The sequence below is a fragment of the Leuresthes tenuis genome, unplaced genomic scaffold (assembly GCF_036924035.1).
Source record: "Leuresthes tenuis unplaced genomic scaffold, fLeuTen1.0.hap1 SCAF_4, whole genome shotgun sequence".
Taxonomy (NCBI): Eukaryota; Metazoa; Chordata; class Actinopteri; order Atheriniformes; family Atherinopsidae; genus Leuresthes; species Leuresthes tenuis.
In genome coordinates, this window is record NW_027325358.1 from 19,000,059 (window position 1) to 19,019,032 (window position 18,974).

Sequence of the window (18,974 nt, forward strand, 5' to 3'; positions counted from 1 at the left end):
TGATCTAGGCGATCATTTATGCCGCCTATTGCTCTCACGATTTGTTGTTGTGACTCCAGCACAGCATGGGTGAGGACACGACCAGTCGGGCGGACGGCAGCAGCCGGTGGTTGCGGCGTACTGGCACCGGAGACGCCGGGTATGCCGGAGGAATCACCCATGCCTGTGACGCCAAGTATGCCGGAGGATTCACCCGAGCCTGTGGCGCGTGGCTGCAACTTTGTGTCCTTACCTGTGTTAAAAAAAATAGAGTAATCAGCCATTCTCCGCTTCACATCCGTCTTAATATCGGACCATTTCTTTTTCAGCGCTTATGTGCGCTTCTCTGACCCCACAGCATTGACAGCCTGCCTCACTCTCCCACCCACTCCTCTTGTGTTTGTTGCTTATGCTGGAGGACAGCGTGCCAAAGACCACGTTTTTTCGCACCTCTAATTTGCTTTCCATGAAAATCTTTATTTCCCCCTTACTCTTTTAAAAAAAAAATAATAATTGTGATCATGCACAGGGGAATCTCAGGTACAGGGCTCACTTAAATATGATTTGCTCAATTCCACGTTGATTGGGATGTACAATGGAAATGTGCCTGGATTCATACATCTGGTTATTTTTGTGGATACGACGTCTTCTGGATTTGAGCATACGTCATGTTTCAGTAGGAAATCCATGCAAGTCTTTGTACGTGAGGCCCCAGATGGTTTGTTTATTCATGTCCTTACCCATTAAACCTTCGAACTTAAAGAGGGTTTTACCTTCATTTCCACATGACTGCATTATTTTTGGGACACCGGAAGAGCAAAGAGAGAAAAGCCAAAAATGTTAACATTTTATTTACAAAGTTTTTTTTTTTTTGTTTGTTTTTGTTTTGTCATACAGAAAGTAAAAATGTAGCTACAACCTTGATTTGTGCAACAGGCGGCCACACTAAAAACCGTGGCCTGCAGGTTGCACAGCTGCTATAGCAATAATTTTATTGGGAAAAATAAGGAACAGAAAAAAAAAAATTTAAGACAAAAAAAAAAAAAGAAAAAAAAAAGGGGGAAATAATAAACCCAACAACAACAACGGAAAAAAAAAAAAAAAAAAAAAAGAATTCATCCAACGAAATATTAAAAGCACAGACCCAAAACTAGATACCAGTCCCAAAGTCCTCACACGGGAATACATAAAGAGGGATCGACAGTGAAATTGTGGAATGCTGAGTGGCGGGCTGCCTGAGAACCTCGGGGGTAAAAGGAGGGGTGAGCTGGAGGTTGTTGGGTGGCTCTCAGTTCCATGGGGAGAGGAGGGGGTGGGGGGGCAGCTCCACTCGGCCCACCCATCCGGTACAGTCTTGCCCCATAAAAGAGCGCAGAGCTGGGGGGGGGGGGGGGGGTGTTGACGTGGATTACAAAGGCGGTGCGAGTTGTTGGAGGGTGGACGTTCAGGTTTGTGGGGGCAAAAAAGGTGGTAACTCGGTAGGCTCTCGTTTTCAGTTTAGCTTTCAGTCGTCGTCTTCGTCATCGTCGTCATCGTCCTCGTCCTCTGGCTCTCGCTTTCTCTTCTCGCCTTTGCCAGTTTCTGCTTCTGGGGGCAAAGAAGAAATGTGTATCATGTGATGTCAGTGAGCCATGGCCACAGAACGTCAGCGCAAACGCGGGAAAACGTCATCGAGCGCAGTCTGGAGCTGTTCGACGTTTGTGGAAATATCCACGATACACGACACCTATCTCTGCCCAGCTATCACAATCTGAACTCCAGACATCAGGGGGTCCGAGCAGCATTCAAAGTCACGTTTTGCTTAAAAGAGTGACAGTGCAGACCTGATAGATCATCATATTAGAAAGTTATAAGAGATACGATTCAATAAATAGTTAATTCAACTTATTATATCAAACTCCTGAGAAGATGTTCACATTTTAAATACAAGACAATAACTATAACCTCAGCTCAACAGACATAAAATCCTCTTTAAATACACTAAAAAAAGCTTTGACGGGCTCATTTGTGCTTCATGTTTCATCCACACCACGTCATTACAATTCAAACCAATTGGACTTAAATAGGTTTATATTTATATTTTACAGAGTCAGTCCGTGTTGTTGTGGCAGACCAACAAATCTCCAGGTAAGAGAAAACAGTAAAACTTTACAGGAACTGGTAACTGTGTGTTTTACCCATTTCACATCAGTGTCACATTAAACTTAAGACTCAACAATGTGAATGTTTTTTTTTTAATGCACCTCAAGACTTTTCTTTATCGTGGAGCTCCTCCAAAGGTGTCTGTGGGGCCAAAGAACTTGTAGAAGCTCACCCAATGTGCTGGAATTTCTTATCGGGTTCAATTAATTCCGATAAACTCTTCCCACAGCACGACCAAATAAGCGCGAAGCTTTAATAAAAGCCGCTCGAGGAATCATTAGTGATTCCGTCCGTCATCCGGGCCCCCGAGTTGTTTGCGTCCCTACTCATCCCAGATAAAAGATATCTGGGCCAACTATTTCTCTGTATGAAGATACCGAATGTCCTCAAGAATTAGATCAACTCAAAAGGTGAGAAAATGATTATCCGTCACTCGAAGGGGCGAAGGACCTTTATCCAATCAATAAAGTGAAGTAATCTTGTTGTTTTAATATTTTTGTTGTACTGTATATCAAAGTGGTGTCATCTGATTCATGCATTCTGTACAACTTTGGGTTTATCTGGTTAAGTTGCTGCAGAGTTAGCGTGCACATCCCTCACAATAGAAGCTCTGCTGAGAACAAAAGGAATTCCATACAATTCAACTCAGAAGGAGTTTTAATTTCATCGATACGGTACAGGAAGTGGCAACACAGCTTGTCAAGCTAGTAGTTTGTTAGCCTGTTCGCTACTTCCGTTTATTTGACCTTCTGTCAGACAGTGCGGTGTTTCCCCCAAAAATCCACCGCAAAACGTAAACTTTCACTGGCCTCAAAATTCCAGTGAGGAATAAAAAAAAAATTAAAATAAAAAAAAAAACAACAGCTGTCCTGATTATGGGTTTCCCGTAGGGATAAATAAGATGTGGGGCTGACTGGCATATGAAAGCAAACATGTCCAAAGATGAAAGAGATTATGAGCGTTAATGCACACCATTCCAGGTTTAGTTTTGAGGCGTTAAAATAAGACCGTGTAGCAAAATATGGCAAGACACAATAAGTCTTTGAAATACAAGCCTTGTACCCTATGCAGTGTAACTAAATAAAAGGCCTTGGCCTCGATTTGAGGAAATACAGTCAACATAAAAAAAAAAGCGTTTCCCAGAGATTACCACGGGTCCTTGAAGGGATCCAAAGAAACACTTTTAAAGAAAAAGCAGAAGTGAAGCACCTCAAAATAAAGCTGGAATCTAAACTTCTGCGAAAGAAGCTGAGTGAGAAAGTGCTTTAAAAAGGAAAAAAAATTAACAAAAGATATGAAAGACCCAACATACAGAATAGGTGACACTGTAGTTATAGAGAGGTAACTTGCTTTTATGCTAAATTTAGGATTTTCTAAGAGTGAGAGTTTGGAGGAGGTCCTCTTGAATCCTGGTTCTCAGACAAAGACATCATGTTGTTGCTTTCATTTGTTAATGTTCAAAACACTCCCGAGTTTTTAACGGCATGAAGCTCAAAATGGAAGCAGATGCACCTAATGGAGCCACTTACCCTCTTCATCTTCATCGTCGTCCTCATCCTCTTCATCTACTTCTCCATCCTGACCAAAGTCTTCCTCCTTGGCAAACATTTCAAAAGTTACAAAAAGGAAGAGAACTCCACATCGACAAAGCCTCTTTTTTTTCTTTTTTCTTACCTCATCTTCACCGCTGACTTCTTCATAATCCTCCTCTCCTTCTACCTCCTCTTCATCCTCCTCATCATCATCCTCCTCATCAAAGTCCTCTTCCTCCCCATCTTCATCTTCTTCCTCCTCTCCTTCTGCAAAGCATTGGTTAAAAAAAAACAAAAAACAAACCCAAACGCGATCAGTCAGACACAAAGTGGAAACAAAGGCAGCCAAGCAGCAGCAACAATAAACTACCATTATTATATTATTCCTAATGAAGACACTGGACGCCCAGCGCCACAGTGCGACTATCTGAGGAGTTTTTTTTAAGGCCATCCTTTAAAAGTGAAATCCAAAATGGACACCACCATGTTGAATTTATAAAGTGTTGTTGCTACAGTTACATTTCATACTGGCATCACACTGGCAGCAAATCTGTCATCTACACCCGTGGACAACACAGGTCCTCACCAAAGGCAAAGCCGAGAACTTCATACCTTCGTCTTCATCGTCATCTCCACAGTCTCCGTCAACCTCTCCGTCAGAGTCTGAGGCTTCCCTGTCCTCCATGTCATAACCATCCAGGTAGGTGAGCTGAGGCAGCAACTTGAACACGCTCTCTCTGTAGTCGTTAAGGTTTGTTACTTCACAATTGAACAGGTCCAAACTCTTCAGGTTGTCCAGCTTTTTCTGTTGATCAAATGCGGCGACATGCTGTCAGAAGCAGCTGACACTCAGCCCGGCGTTAACTTAACAAGCTGCCAACGTCCACGCGGAAGTTTGATTTACTATCGGACGACAGATTTATCACCAGGTGGACAACTTGCTCATGCGTTATCCTTCAGTGGGGTATCCCTTTAATATTCTGACATTTTAGGACAATGCCTGGTTTACAGAACTGATTCTCTGGAAGAAGTGATTTCCTTAAAAATCAACTAGATCGCAAAATAGAGAAAAAAATCCCTGACAGCCCTTTACTACAACAATAGTAAGTGCACTCTGTTCGGTAAAAGGTCTTCGGCAGCAATAAAACCCTCATACCAAAGTGAATTCTATCATAGGATTCAGGCTTAACCATGTGATTTTATTAGGGCTGCATAATTTTTAACCAGCGGGCACAAAGGGAGAAGAGGAATGCAGCCCCCCCCCCCCTAAAACACACACACACACAGCGTCATTGCACTATTCAACAATCATATAGCATGGTTTCCTACTGTCGTGCAGCCCGAATTCGATCTAAATAATCCTAATATATTTATTGTTTTCAATTATAAACAGAACAATAGCATGACATAAAATACAACAAGCACAACATCTGCACAGCTGTGGACACTGTGTCCATGATTTTGCCCACTCGCTGCATCTAAATGGAAAATCTGGACACATACCAACGGTTCCAACGTGCTGATGTCTTTCAATTTGTTGCCACTCAGGTTTAGATGTGTGAGGTTGGGTAGTTTCTCTGCTAAAACATCAAGGCCGCCGCTGATTCTGTTGTCACTCAACTCCAGCTGCAAGAGAAGTAAACAGAGAGACGGGTCCAGCAGACGCTCAGCACACTTCCTGAGATCGAGGCGTGAGGGTGAAACGTCAATCTTACCTTTTTCAGTTTTCCTAATTTGGGCAGGTTGGACACTGAGATTAAGCCAACATTTATCAAACTGAGGAACTCCAGGTCGACAAACTCAGCTGTGAGGCCTTCGATTTTCCCTTCGACCGATCGACAATTATCGAGGACGAGTTCTCGTACCTGGAATGTCAACAAAGGAAACCACGTCAGCTCCACCTCTTCAGAGTACAGACTTGCAGTTTCTGCAGTTTGTTCTTAAATATTCTACGTTTCAATTGGAAAAACAAATCATTTTAAGATCAAAATTGTAAATACAACAAGCATTGAAACCATAACATATGGAAAAAGGGACATCACATGGTGTACTGTGATTAATAAAGTTAAAACAGTGTTTCCCAAAAGACACATTTAGGTCTGTATTGTGTCTACAACACTGCTGCATATTCTATACACTATTCAGAAAACTTGTTAAATGACTTTTTAAACAGTCTTTCATACAATAAAATGTAATCAAATCATTTTTAAACGAGGCTTTGTCTAATGTTCGGACTTCTGTTGCGACAGTGTTTGCAAATTGGTGATTTTTTTTTTGTTGGATATCATCTGCATGCCAACACACAATTGTAGAAAACTCAAAACATTTAGTTCGGATCATTTTTTAAAAAACAAAACAAACTGTGATAAAAAAAATTGGAGGGAATCGCCAGAGACACGAGGGTAAAACTTTATTCACGTGTAACGTCTCCTCCTAAAAACACTTTTTGTTGCTTTAAATGTTAGAAAAACAAATCCGAAGGCGGAGTTAGCCTGAGCCTCTTAAAGCTCATACGGGTTGCGCAATTATTTGTTGGACAATAATGTTGCATAAAAAAAAAAAAAAAGTTGTTGTCAACCCCCAAAGACCGCGTTTACCCAAGTAAAACACCGAAATCAAACGGTGTGTTTCGCTCTAAGAAAGGCTTTGTGTCACTGTGCGCTTCATCCAGCCGCCAAAGACAATCTATTGATTTGCCAGTAACGAGGAAGAGCAAAGCAGCTGCTTCCCATGGCCTGCTGATGCAGTCGCTAATGACAAATGCAATGATTTTGGGAGCTAGCTCGCTACAGGCTAGCCATTGCCCCTTTTAAACGCTGCCGTGCGGTAGAGGAGCAGCTAGAGAGGTCTGTCTGCCGCCATTAGACGGCACAACAGCAACGGAAAGGATTGCGAATTCACCCTTAGAAAAAGCCTTTCTTTTTCGATAGACCACCTTTCGTGGGGGAAGTGGAATATTCCTCGTCGTCGAGCGAACGACCGATATTGCCAGATTGATAAAGAATCGCTCTCAGGTCGAAGTTGCGAAGGAAAGAGAACGGAAATTTAGTAAAAAACAAAGATGGAGACGGTTCCTTTCTCCCAGGGCTTCAAAGACGACAGAATGACAACATGGCGATTCCTGAGCTACAGTATGCAGTCCATCTGAACCCTCCAATGGCGGAAAGTGCTGTTTAGAATGAGCGATTACAGTTATTTACACATTAACAAAATTATTTTGGGGTCTTAAACTCGTTTTAATTCATGCATGAGTCGAGCGGAAACGCCGACAGTGGAGTTTTTTGGTTGCCCACGCACGAAGCGCGGTGCACCGGATCTCCGGATCACTCCGGCAGATTGAGTCGGTGAAATGAAGCCACTGAACAACACATCGAGCAATTTAGATTTTAAAAAAAGATGCGAACGCTTTGCTTCAGCAACAACAACTGGAGAAAGACATTGTTGCGTTTCGAGCAGACTTTGTTGTCTTTGGTTGGTGTAGAGATCGGGGTAATATGGCGGGAACAAATGACTAAGTTAGCTGGCTGCTGTCTGATCCTGAATTGTGGGAGCACCAGACTTCATTCAAAAAGCATGCGATTTCTCGCTCAGAATTTGAGGGAAACCTCGTTGCTGTGTGACTATACAAGCTATTTACGGGAATAATGGCTGTGCATTCCTCTTAAAAACGAGAATGACTAGGGCTTGAACCTGCCTTTTAAGCAAATCACAAATACAGGAGTGGTTGTTTATTGGGACGAGGTTGTATCTGCTGTCTTAAGATTTAAGAGTAACTGAATTGCTCGTGGTATGGATGGCTTTTTCTCTCAACCTCCCTCCCCCCCACCCCACCGCTACTGAATTTGGCCATTTAATGGTAACGTTATTGTACTCTGTAGAAACGCGTGGACACGACTGCTGATCTTATTTCTGCCCTTCGTAAAACTCGATTTGAACACTCGGGAGTGACTGACTGTATTTGTAACAAAAAGCGCCCGTTTCCAGCAGTTGTGCTAGCAGCAAACATGGCTTCCAAGGACTGTATAAAATATAGCGCTCTGTGCATGCCAAACGCGGCGCAGGAAGCAGGTTCCCCAATATATCGGCGTTAAAAAGAAGTTTACTAATTGAGCTACAACGGTGGAGCCGAGCTGTATCGTGTGTGCACCGCTGACCAAAGAGGCTGCGAAACGGTTAAAGCACTGCAATAATGTCAGCAAGCTGGGGAATCGCCGTTTGAAAGTAACCATTGAATATAGCTTTTCTCCTCTCGTTGCCCCTTCTACGCCCAATCCAGCACAGTATCGAGGATTAAGCTTGTTGTACGAGTGTTTTCCGCCCTGTTACAAAGGAGAAACACAATCTAAAGCCCATGTGGTCACCATTAGCTTCACAGGTCACTCGCAAAGCGAAAAAAAAGTAGCAAGCTAGCTAACAGGGCTAGCCAGAAAACTAAGGGTTGGTTTTTAAAAAGCACGACTCACATCAGACGGTGTCCTGTTTCTTAGCTCCAAGTGGATCCTCTTTTTCATGTCCATCCTCCCCTGTGAAAGTTAAACTTTTCTCTCTTGGGTTTTTCGTGTGAGCTTCAGTCCAAAGGCAGAGATGCCCTTATGGAGGGAGAATATAGGACTGTATAATGAACTGAGCCAAACGCTAAGTTAGTCGGAGAGAGGGGAAACCATGGAGGGAAACGGGACTGAAACAAAATATATGCTCAACAGCGCCATCTACGTCCAGAAACGCCCATCGACTCTGAAAGGGCATTGCAGTCAGAAAACATGACGCTGCCCCGAAACGGTGTTATGGTGCAATTTATTGCTGAAAAGAACTGTAATTTTTTTCGCGCGCGTGTGTGTATACGTGAGACATTGGCTTTAAAAAACACATTTACCCAACTAAGATGCGTTGAAGACGTACAGCAGCACCGTCGCTGAAAATAGCGTCCAACTAATTAGACGTCGATAAAAGTAGGTCATATAGTGAACTTTGCTTATCCCCGACTTCATGAACCAGTCGAACCCCGGTTCTGTGTTTTTTTTTTTAAATTGAATTTGGCTTATGGTCGTTGTGTAAGTGGAGCAAACGTGTAACGCAATAAAGAAAGCGTGTTCTGTGTATGACTCAAACCTGTTGAAAATCAGCCTCTTCTTGTAAATTTGTGCTCCGTGTGTACGTTTTGACCAATAAACTACGTGATGTTTACTTGGAATTGAAATGTCTGATTTCTTTCTTTTTTTTTCCTCCGTTTGGACACATCACTAGAAAGGAGGGGGTGTATTTGGTTTGCAGTAAAGAGAGCATTGTGTGTATGCACATGGAGGGTAGGGCACCCCCTAGAACCCCACCCCTTTACTTCCTGAGACATCCGAGCCCTGAAAGTACAAGACCACTGAGTATCACCGAGCGAGGTCGCTCAAGTTTTTCCCTCGGATTAAAGTAAAAGTGGGCTTGGATCAATTGGATGCTTGTTAAACCGTGGTCTCCTTTAGAGGTTGGAAATGCAGTGTGCTGCAGGCGCACCATCTTAATACCCCGTGCGGGGCCTGAAGATGGCGTTGTCATATCAAAGACTTCATATTTGGTGATATCTGCCCAGACATTCCTCAGCTGTTGGGGTTGTGTGTGACTGACAACCCTCTCTGCTTTTAGCTGTAATGGTAATACTACGATGCAAGGCAATTGAGGATAACTGGAAAGAGACCAATCGCTGTGTCTGTGGGCTTATCAGCTATAGTGTGAAACTGATCTTTTGACCAGCTGCAATTTAACATGACATTTTTGCAGTTTTCAACTGAATTAAAACTTCTTTTTTTTATTTGAACAAAATTGGATTGCATTGCTCATGGTAAAATACGGTTGCGTATACACACACACATATATATATGAATATATACACATGTATATACACACACACACATATATATACATATCTCAAATTCTCATACACAGAAACGCGCTGTAATTTGTACGTTTTGTGGACACCACGAGCGACCACCTGGACACAGAAGTTAGTGAATTTAAAGGAATCCTTCAGCATTTTCACTACAGTGCTGGAGTCAATTGACAGTTGAGTGTTATTTACTCCGTTGGGTAGCTTTTTTCTCTAAGTGGCTCAAACACACACACACACACACACACACACACCACGGCTCAATGTGCTGTGAGAAGATTGAGAACACTCCCCAACTGAGCGGCGCTCCATCTGACAGATAAGACGGGTATGTCCCCGCTCCGATTTGAAGACGCGAGTTCTCGCTTTGCAACACAGTTTACCTCAAAATACACCTCTTGCGTGTTCATTATGATCATCAAAATGAGTATGTATATGGAAAGTCACATGTAGGCTTTGGAACATAGCTTTGATTCAAATCATATACAAAACATTTTTTAAAAAGCCTACCTTTCATGCACACTCCAGCATAATTAAGAGGTTAAAGTCTTGAATTGTATTCCAAATTCAGCCTGCCATTGTCGAGCTAAAGGTTGTATTGGATTATGATCAGCTGCTGTCTTTCATGCAGTCGACATTGCCTTAATGATCTTCTGTCATTACCATGCATTTCTTCACTCTCATGCACTGCACCCCCCCTCCCCCAATGCACAACTTGCTCAAGTGTCCTTTCTTTTCTTTTTTTTTCTCTTTTTTTTTCTCTTTTCCTCTGACAGTACTGTGCCAACTCCTCCAGCTTTACAAATATGATAAGGCCAAAGCTGCAAGAACTCTCCCAGCACTATGGTAATGGTTAACCAGATAATTCTTCTAGGGGGTGGGAATAGACAACAGAAGTTGTTCTGTCTTCTTTGCTGTATTTGCGCGCCTTCAGTTGAATTCATTCAAAGCAGAGCTCAGAATGGAGGAGACGTCGCAACCAGAGAAAAACCAAGAGCCGGAGTTCAAAAACCAGAATGAGGAGGAAGGTAACTTTTATAGATTCCTCTGCTCTTTTCAAATGAAACTGATGTGGACGTAATACCACAGCAGAAAGCTGAATGAGCTTGTTATTTGTTACTGGTACGCAGTGTTGTATCTTTTTTTTGTCAGTTCAGGCACAGGAGACTTTTGATCAACATCTGAGCAGCACTACAAATAAAATCCCTGATGAATTCAGTCCATGTGTGTAACTGTACATAGAAACCAAGTGGGACAATATGTCTTTTATAAATGTACGTGTGCAGCTAGAGGAGGGAAAAAAATGTATAAAGCAAGCTTTTTTTTGTGTGTGTGTGCAACAAATGCAGCTAAATGTCTCTTTGATTTTACCCTGCAGCATATAAACATGGTTTCTGCTTGCAGGAGGGATTCGTCGGCGACTGCGAGACAGGGACCTTCTCAGAAAGAGAAAAGCCGAGGCAGAAGAGAAGGAAACTAACCAGTGGGTTTGGGGGTAAATTTGTAGATAAACATAGTCTGTGTTAGTACAGTGATATGATACAGTAAATATTTGCACTCATACAGTCAAGAGTGGAGTGAAAGTTTTAACCTCACCTGTGAACACTTTACAGCCTGCATTTTACCAGTATACGTTACAGTACATGGTAAAAACACTATCAGCTCACTGACTGCTTATCACTCCTCTGGTTTATATTGAATATGGAGCAAGAGGAAACCAAAGGTTGCTCTGGTCAGTCTGTTGACACCCCAGATCTCAGCCAAGGACTTTGCACTATTAGCTTAGTAAAAGTATCACACAGAGCTGTGTCAATGTCCACTGTTGTCAAGCTTAATTACAACAGTGTCGTGCTCTTTCAGGGTGGAGATCCAAAGAAAAAGGTCAAGAGCTGGGGACAAGAGTGGCACAAAGAAGAGAGGGAGGCCCAGGAAGACTGAGCCTGTGCCACAGTTATCGGTCATTCAGGAAGAGCCAGCTGTGACTCAGGAGGCTCCTGCAGCAGCGGTGGCACCTGAACTGGCTGCATTGATCTCTGATCAAATACTGGACTCTCTGACTCCGGTACTGGCCGTGGAATCACAGCCAGCTTCTTTCCTTGATGCACCTGCTCCTGCACCGGTGTTCGAATCTGTCCAAAACTTAGTCTTTGGCTCTGCTCTGATCCGTCCCGCTCCAGTTAACTCAACTCTAGATACATCTCAGGTTCTGTTCCAAGATTCAGCTCCGGCCCCAGCACCAGCACAAGCTCCTGATGCTGTCTCAGCACCAGCTGTGTCCCAAGACTCTGCTCCAGCTGTGGCTCTTGCTCCTCCCTCAGATCCTCCGCAGGTGGAGACCCTCTACACAGAGTCACAAGCCAGAGAGGACCTTGACCAGGTCCTGATCGAGGACTTGGGCCCAGATGAGGAAGAAGACATCTCTCCATCTCAAGAAAGAAGAGTTGATGAAGGTATGGATGTTGTGGAAATACAAACATACTTTGTCCTTTGCAACATCCATCACATTCTTGTGATCTTCTGCAAATTGAACCCTTTCACACTTTTTTTTTTTAGGTTTAAATGAAACTCTTTCGATCAACGTACCCGAGCAAACCAAAATGCATTCCATTCCAACCTTGTCCTCTCCTCCTCTGCCACAGGAATATCTTCCGGGAAATTGATGGTTGTTTTATCTAAAATCGACTGTTTAGATGCTCAGTTCAGAACATACGAAGCCAGACACTTCTAGGTCACACTTTGTACCAGAGTATTATTTTGCTTAGCCTACAATCTGATAATTGAAGAGAGCAAACGTGTTGAGTCGTGGCATCGCTTATTCGAAAAGTGTTTGAATTTACACCAAACCTCTATGCTTATTTATTTTGGATTGTGCTTCACTGCAAGGTTTATCAATTGCTTTTCTTTTTTTTTTATTGTACTTTGCATCTCGTAAACAGCAGATTATGCTTGCTTTATTTAAAATAATAGTATGAATCACTATTGACTGTGTATTTGTAACTGTGTATTTCCTCTGATTACACTTTTTTGAAAATATGTTTTAGAATCAAATAAAATTCCCTGCTTGTATCATAACACTGTCTTTGTTAATTATCTGTGTTATTAACAGCAAGAAGTGTCAATATGTGTTTATACAGTAATGGTAGATTGCCCCAATACTGACAGTTTCTGTTAAAGTTTCCATAGTTCAAATCTGCTGAATGACATTGAATGGTATCTGAGTAAGCAAGAAAACAATAAAAGCATAACTATAAAACAATTTTGTATTAACAAAAGCTAGAAAATATAAGATATCTTGAGGAAAATTAGTCATTTTCAGGTCTTTCAAATGCTCTATATGTCCTCCACAACTTGAAGTCTGATTTCTTTCTTCTAAAGTTTGGGGTCATTAAATGGAGGATGAATATCTGACATGATCAGTCTGCTCTCCATTGAACACTGAACTTACAGAAAGTTAATCATGCAAATTGGGGGATCTATCAGGCCTAATTTACCTATTTAATTGTAAGAAAGTGCTAAATAATGTCTTTTTTTTTTTTTTAAATAACGGAAACTAGAATTTTTCTATAGCTTCTGGTGACCCATACCGCAGGGTGCCCCTGAACGACTTACATTTCCGTATTTCTAATTGATATCATGACATTGTTCACACCTTACCGAACATTATGACCATATGCCCGTAACATTTTTTGTTTGTTTGAAAATTTACTTTGGAACATGCTTAGTTCTTTTTGTAAGACTTCATACGCTACAGAATTTATCGCCTACTTCACATGAGAAAATTAGCCATAATTAGAAGGATTAATTCCCCTTATTTGACTCTTTTCAGTGTACATATCCTACCACTAAACCACTAAACCACTCATCTGCTCTGGTCAGTGTCATTGTTACAAAGTTTTTTTTCCTATTAGTGTACATTGAGCAGGATATTCATATGATTTAAGATGAGACCTTTTTGCTCAAGTTCACGAAATCAAACACCTAACTTGCTTGTAGTAGTGGGAAATACACACTCTGAGATTGAATCTGTCAAGTGAATGATGCTTGATCAAAAAGGAGCCTTCATTTAAATTGTTTTCTTCAACAGCATCTCATGTAATAATACTACATTGCATTTGAAAACCCTGCATTAAAATGTATTGATACTTTAGTGAAAGTGGCTGGTATTATCAAAGATGTTCAACTATAACATGAAAAAGAAACATTTCTGAATGTATGAGGATGTTATTTATCCATTTTTAATTATTTTTACAAATCTTTTAACCTTTTTATGAATTCTGCTGTGTCAAGGGTTTATTTCATTGCTAGTTAATTTTTTCCTTTATCTTGGATTATGATGATGTAATTATGACTATTCAGAATGGTTCTGATATTATATATACATCTGTATGTGTGGTTAAGTTAAAGTAAGTGCAAATACTATTGATAAGTAACTAAAGTAAACACACTACAGGTACAGGGCATTAGTTAAGCTGACTGCTTGTTCTACACTCTCTAAATAAGAGTTTAATGCCTCTCTGCTGCCCCCTACTGGCGGTAAATACATTAGCGTACAGTTCTAATGCATATCTAATGCTTAATTTTACAGCATGAATGTGTCATTAATTTTTTATGTAAAGCTAAACCTAACATGCTTAATATGATAAACTGAGAGAGCGGTTTAATGTCACAGACGAGCTGCGGGTGTTTTGTTTTACGCGTGAAACACTCCTGGTTGGCCAACAATATAACCGAAAATGTGCTTCCGCATTTAGAAACACCCACGTGCTTCTTTCTCAGCGTGTTGTTTGTGTCTGCAGCATAGACTTGGAAAAAAAGAGCTGCTTCTAAACGCCAAATGAGTCAAATCTGACTTAAATCGGGAAGATGAGTCCTTCGTGTGACTGTTGCGGCGAGTACATCAATAAACTGAACCAGCAGGTTTCTGTGATGCGAAAAGAAATCAAGAACCTGAGGTATGTTTACCATCTGATTGCAGACACAAAGCCTCAAATCACCTGTATAACATATATATAATACTCATATATATAAGTTTGTGTTCACACATGCTTTACTCGTTGCTGCAACAGTACAGCGTGTCAGATTCTGGAGACAGGATATTTATAAGCGTTGCTCTTGCTCGTTTGTCCTCCATTTCACATTATAATGGTTTTCTTCCCGTCCCGTTCAACAGGCAGATGCTGGACAGCGCTGTCAAAGCTCATCGCAAACATCTGACGTCTGTTCAGGTCGCTGTGTCCAGGATTGGCTCCTCTGAAGATAAAAAGGAACAAACACCGTCACCGTCTTCACCAGCCCCGCAGGCTGGTTTAGAGCAAGGTCCCTACCATTTATTAGAAGCCTTTGGAACATTTTTACACACAGGTCCTAAAGTAGAGGAACTTTTTTAAAAATTATATTAAGATTGTGTTAGACCTCATTAATATGAAAGAGATGAGAGTTTATGTAAACATATTGAACGAAATAAGTTGCACCTGTGTTTGGTTGACAATCTATATATAAGTAGGTTAGTACATGTGTAAAATGAAATTTAATTAGCTTTTCAATTTATTGATTGAATTAAAGGGTTGACACAGCAAGTCTGAACAGTAATGTTGGTAAATATAGAGTGCAGTGATTTTTTTCAGTCATTTAAACTCAATAAAAGCAGAAATCGGCTGCATTGGGGTTGTTTTCCAGCCCCACACACCAGATTCAAACACAAGGGATCCCTTGCAAAATTGGAAAGGACTTTTTCCCGTCTTGTTTTCACAAGAGCTCGGACATAGACGTGTAAACGATGTTGGCAGTTCTGTCCATGCTGCACCAGCAGCGCGACATTGTCCTCTGGGGGCCTCAGTGCTCTACTGCAGATAAAGGCAGAGAGGCTGATTCCCAACAAGTTGCAGCTCTCTGCCAAGCTGTCTAACCTGGCACTGTTCCTGAAACACTGCCCCACATCTCCCCTTACAGCTGAGCGGAAAAGCACACACCACCAAACCAATGTTTAGTTTAAAAAAGAGCAGAAAGCAAATGTGTCACATGCTGAAACTGAGGGATGTTGTTGTTTTTCATTAAAAGTTTCAGGCTAAAATAGAGCATCTGGTTGCACATGTCACAGAAAGAAAGAAAAGAGGGATTTCATCATCTATGTTACATAATATAGCTAAAATCCACACAAAAAAAGAGAATTTGGAGAAATATCTGTAAACGTGGTGTGAAGCTGAAAACCCAGCTTATGTGGTTGCAATCCATCAATTACGTATGGGTTAAAGTGGGGAAAAAACAGCCTTTTATTCTGTTGTGCTGTACATTTTACACAGCGTCCTGCCTGTGAAAGCAGGGCTGTCCTATTTGTAACAGAGATCCATCTGTGCTAACGAGTTAGAATTCAAAACAGTTTTATTAATTGTATTATATTACAGGAAACATCCAGACGGTGCCAATTGGTTACATCAGTTCCTGTTTTTCCATGAAGAATGGGACACCTAGGCAGCCCACGGTCTGTGGCCCGTCGCGGGCACAACTGCGACTCCGGCAGAGCGTCTTTAACAACCCCGAGCATGCTCTGGAGGGCCTGCAGCAGTACTCCCATGTCTGGTAGGTCACACATAGCTGTTGGTCTGCTGGTTATATATCATATAACCTGTGATATACAGTATATAGCTATCACATATATACGAAAAGAGTGTTTACTTTTTGTGTTATGCTTCAGTCAAACTTTTGTTTCATTTTACTGACACTGTGTATGAACTGTTTATTTCTGGTCATCTTCTTTCTCCTTTTTCAAATCTTCCCAGGATCATTTTTCTCTTTCACAAAAATGGGCACCTGAGCTATAAAGCCAAAGTGAAGCCTCCTCGACTGAACGGTCAGAGAGTCGGTGTGTACTCGACACGCAGTCCACACCGACCGAATGCTTTGGGCCTGACGCTCGCCACGCTGGACAAAATTGAAGGTGAGCTTCATTAAAGGGCTATGTGACAGTGTAACAGATGTAACAGGAAGGTTTTGCAGCCTGTGCGATTGTGCCAACGTTTCCAACAATTTTCGAATCCAATGAAAGATTTTATATAATTAAGTGTAATTACACTTGATTTTTTTACCCCATTAGCTGCTTCGCAACCTATAAATGCCCGAAGAGAGTTAGCTTACCACAAAGTCTGACCAGTGACTCCTACTAGCCTCCAAATGAATGTGTGTGCTAATGTTGTAACATTAAGGGGACGTTTAACACACTCGTAGCATGGATGTTCTGACTGTGAGTAACACCACTGAGCCGCCCCACCGCTGTGTGCCACATAACGCTAGCTACAGTAGTTGACTTGTTTAATGGTAAGTGAGCAATAAACATAACGTTACTCAGGTTGTTTCTTTAGTAAGAAATGATGTAACTTGAGGATGCGTCATTAACTGCCTTTAAATGGAACATGTGAGCTTGTAATTACCAGGCAGCGAGTCATACATACAAGCTGTGAACTGAGGGGGGCATTTCTTTTGGATTCCTCTGAGACACTTTGTAGACACAATAATAATAATAATAATAATTATTACACAATTTGCAGTCCACAGCAGCCTTTCCCCAAACTTTACATTCCTCTTAAAAAGAGAAAACCTTCCTCTAAATAATAATTTGCTGATTTTTTTTTAAGGGGTTACAATAGATTCACATTATTCTGTTTTTGCTTCACATTTCATGTTGTGAATTATGTATGAAATGAACAACAAAATAGTCTTATAAACATAGATGGTGCCATTGTCTCTTGACTACTCCTGCAGGCCTGTTGCACCCCACAATTTTTTAATGCTCGCCACCCTCTTGTAATGTTCGTCCCATCTACATGGGGCTGTTGATGGTCAAATTTCCAACACCTTTAACCATCCTGTCAGTCTATATTTTTTCTACAATCAGATATGATATTAGTTGGAGAACAGAATAAATATGTTTTGAAAGACACAAGTCCATTTCTTTATCTTCTAGGTGACACAGTACATCTGTTGGATATTGATATGATCGCTGGCACGCCTGTTCTGGACATCAAACCCTACATTCCCCAGTATGACTGCCCTGATACCAGGATTAATCTGGACTTACTACAGCAGGACTCAGACACAGACCAACAGAATGCAACTATCATGTCGCTGAACAAGGAGACGAGCATCCTAAACCTTAATGAAGACTCAGACACAGATGCTCAGTTTAACATTGAAAGACTGGAGGATGATGTGGGGATTCTCGCCTCAGAAGATAAATCTGAAACTGGCATCAGTGAACAGTTTCTTCAGTCAAAAGATCTTCGCAATTTGCTGGAGGAGGTCCAGACCTTTGTTACCCAAGAGGACACGTCACAACGTGGTTGTGAGAGCAAGTCCCGAGTTTCAGATTCTGAAAAACCTAACCCATCGGCGCTCAACGTAGACCACCCCTGCTATGGAGAGGAGGCCTACACAACCATTGCTGGCTGGATCAGAGAGCCTCCTGTTGCCAGTTTGGATGTGCGCTTCACTCCACATGCTGAGAAGCAGCTGGCAGAATTCCTTCCTTCACACCTGTCAGGTAAGACCCACAGTTAGCAGAGTCAAAGCTGATGTATTACTCGCCACAAGAGGGTGCCGTTGTGATTGAGATTAACTGGAGAGCAGTCATTCATAACAGAGCAGAGAAAAAAAACAGTTTCTCTCACACAGGACCCTCTGAAAGTGACAGACCCAGCTTTAAGTTTCTGCGCAGTCCAGAGGAGGCTGCAGCTGCCATCAAGGGCGTGCTGTCAGCAGACCCCAGGTCAGTGTACAGGAGGAGTCGCTGCAGAGACAGACTCTTCTTCTTCACCCTCGACACGGCTGACATCACCTGCTGGTTTGGACAAGGTTTCGCTGAAGTACTGCAGGTTCGACCTGTTGAGCGCCACTTTGCCTCAGTGTGAGAACACGTTTCAGTGAAGGCTTTGGGACTGGAGAGTGCTGCAAAGAGATGTTGTCAAATGTTCCTCACCTTAATATTTTTATGCAGTTTCTGTGTGGATTAGATTAATCAAATAAAACATTTTGAAACAGAATTTTTTGTTGTAAATGATTGTAAATTATGTATATTATAAATATCCCTTCCTATTTATGAGTCTGGTAGAATTTTTTTTACAAGCTATCAACCTTTTAAAGCATGGCCTTAAAATGCACTTGGAGAGAATAATCAATAATCAGATTTGAAAAAGCCCCACAACCTTAAGGACAAAATTGTCTACCCTGTGCGCTTTGCTGAAGAGACACTTTTGGAGGAATTTTAAAATGTGATAGTTTTCTGTATCCCCTTGTCAGGAGCAATATAAGTAAAGCAAAAATACATAGTTCTAGCTCTGTTTAATCAAATGCTACAAATGTAGAGAATTTTATATGTAACAAATATATATATTTGTTACATATAAGTATAAGTATATATATATATATATATATATATATATATATATATATATATATAT

At 41.4% G+C, this 18,974-nt stretch overlaps 3 protein-coding genes across 6 annotated transcripts; 2 read left to right on the forward strand and 1 right to left on the reverse strand.

The window, feature by feature from the left end:
- Positions 1-1,379: 1,379 nt before the first annotated feature.
- anp32b (acidic (leucine-rich) nuclear phosphoprotein 32 family, member B) lies at positions 1,380-8,341 on the reverse strand. Of its 3 annotated transcripts, none has more exons than XM_072384955.1 (7): positions 8,117-8,341; positions 5,369-5,518; positions 5,157-5,279; positions 4,266-4,458; positions 3,796-3,920; positions 3,651-3,717; positions 1,380-1,563 (listed from the first exon to the last, which is right to left on the reverse strand). In XM_072384955.1, exons 1-7 carry the CDS (start codon positions 8,168-8,170, stop codon positions 1,484-1,486), a joined length of 792 nt encoding a protein of 263 aa, XP_072241056.1. In that variant the 5' UTR covers positions 8,171-8,341; the 3' UTR covers positions 1,380-1,483. The 3 variants fall into 3 exon arrangements, with proteins under 3 accessions (XP_072241056.1, XP_072241055.1, XP_072241054.1); XM_072384954.1 differs by having other exon boundaries at positions 1,380-1,566; positions 3,796-3,917; positions 8,117-8,340; XM_072384953.1 differs by having other exon boundaries at positions 1,380-1,566; positions 8,117-8,339.
- A 1,964-nt stretch (positions 8,342-10,305) lies between these two features.
- hemgn (hemogen) lies at positions 10,306-12,577 on the forward strand. Of its 2 annotated transcripts, none has more exons than XM_072384951.1 (4): positions 10,306-10,553; positions 10,930-11,020; positions 11,386-11,975; positions 12,079-12,577. In XM_072384951.1, the coding sequence occupies exons 1-4, from the start codon at positions 10,487-10,489 to the stop codon at positions 12,183-12,185; spliced, it is 855 nt and encodes a 284-aa protein (XP_072241052.1). In that variant the 5' UTR covers positions 10,306-10,486; the 3' UTR covers positions 12,186-12,577. The 2 variants fall into 2 exon arrangements, with proteins under 2 accessions (XP_072241052.1, XP_072241053.1); XM_072384952.1 differs by having other exon boundaries at positions 10,308-10,553; positions 10,930-11,008; positions 12,079-12,576.
- A 1,714-nt stretch (positions 12,578-14,291) lies between these two features.
- trmo (tRNA methyltransferase O) lies at positions 14,292-18,517 on the forward strand. The gene is made up of 6 exons (XM_072384956.1): positions 14,292-14,477; positions 14,696-14,841; positions 15,927-16,101; positions 16,302-16,459; positions 17,483-18,058; positions 18,190-18,517. Exons 1-6 carry the CDS (start codon positions 14,389-14,391, stop codon positions 18,423-18,425), a joined length of 1,380 nt encoding a protein of 459 aa, XP_072241057.1. The 5' UTR covers positions 14,292-14,388; the 3' UTR covers positions 18,426-18,517.
- Positions 18,518-18,974: the final 457 nt, after the last annotated feature.

Bases quoted from the DNA above. Each gene is read 5' to 3' on its own strand.
- hemgn (XM_072384951.1), top strand. From the start codon at position 10,487: ATGGAGGAGACGTCGCAACCAGAGAAAAACCAAGAGCCGGAGTTCAAA. The intron at 10,554-10,929 runs GTAACTTTTATA...TTCTGCTTGCAG, and splicing joins AAACCAGAATGAGGAGGAAG to GAGGGATTCGTCGGCGACTG. The intron at 11,976-12,078 runs GTATGGATGTTG...TTTTTTTTTTAG, and splicing joins AGAAAGAAGAGTTGATGAAG to GTTTAAATGAAACTCTTTCG.
- trmo (XM_072384956.1), top strand. From the start codon at position 14,389: ATGAGTCCTTCGTGTGACTGTTGCGGCGAGTACATCAATAAACTGAAC. The intron at 14,478-14,695 runs GTATGTTTACCA...CCCGTTCAACAG, and splicing joins AAAGAAATCAAGAACCTGAG to GCAGATGCTGGACAGCGCTG. The intron at 18,059-18,189 runs GTAAGACCCACA...TCTCTCACACAG, and splicing joins CCTTCCTTCACACCTGTCAG to GACCCTCTGAAAGTGACAGA.
- anp32b (XM_072384953.1), bottom strand. From the start codon at position 8,170: ATGGACATGAAAAAGAGGATCCACTTGGAGCTAAGAAACAGGACACCG. The intron at 5,519-8,116 runs GTGAGTCGTGCT...TTGACATTCCAG, and splicing joins GAAACAGGACACCGTCTGAT to GTACGAGAACTCGTCCTCGA. The intron at 1,567-3,650 runs GTAAGTGGCTCC...CTTTGCCCCCAG, and splicing joins CGACGATGAAGATGAAGAGG to AAGCAGAAACTGGCAAAGGC.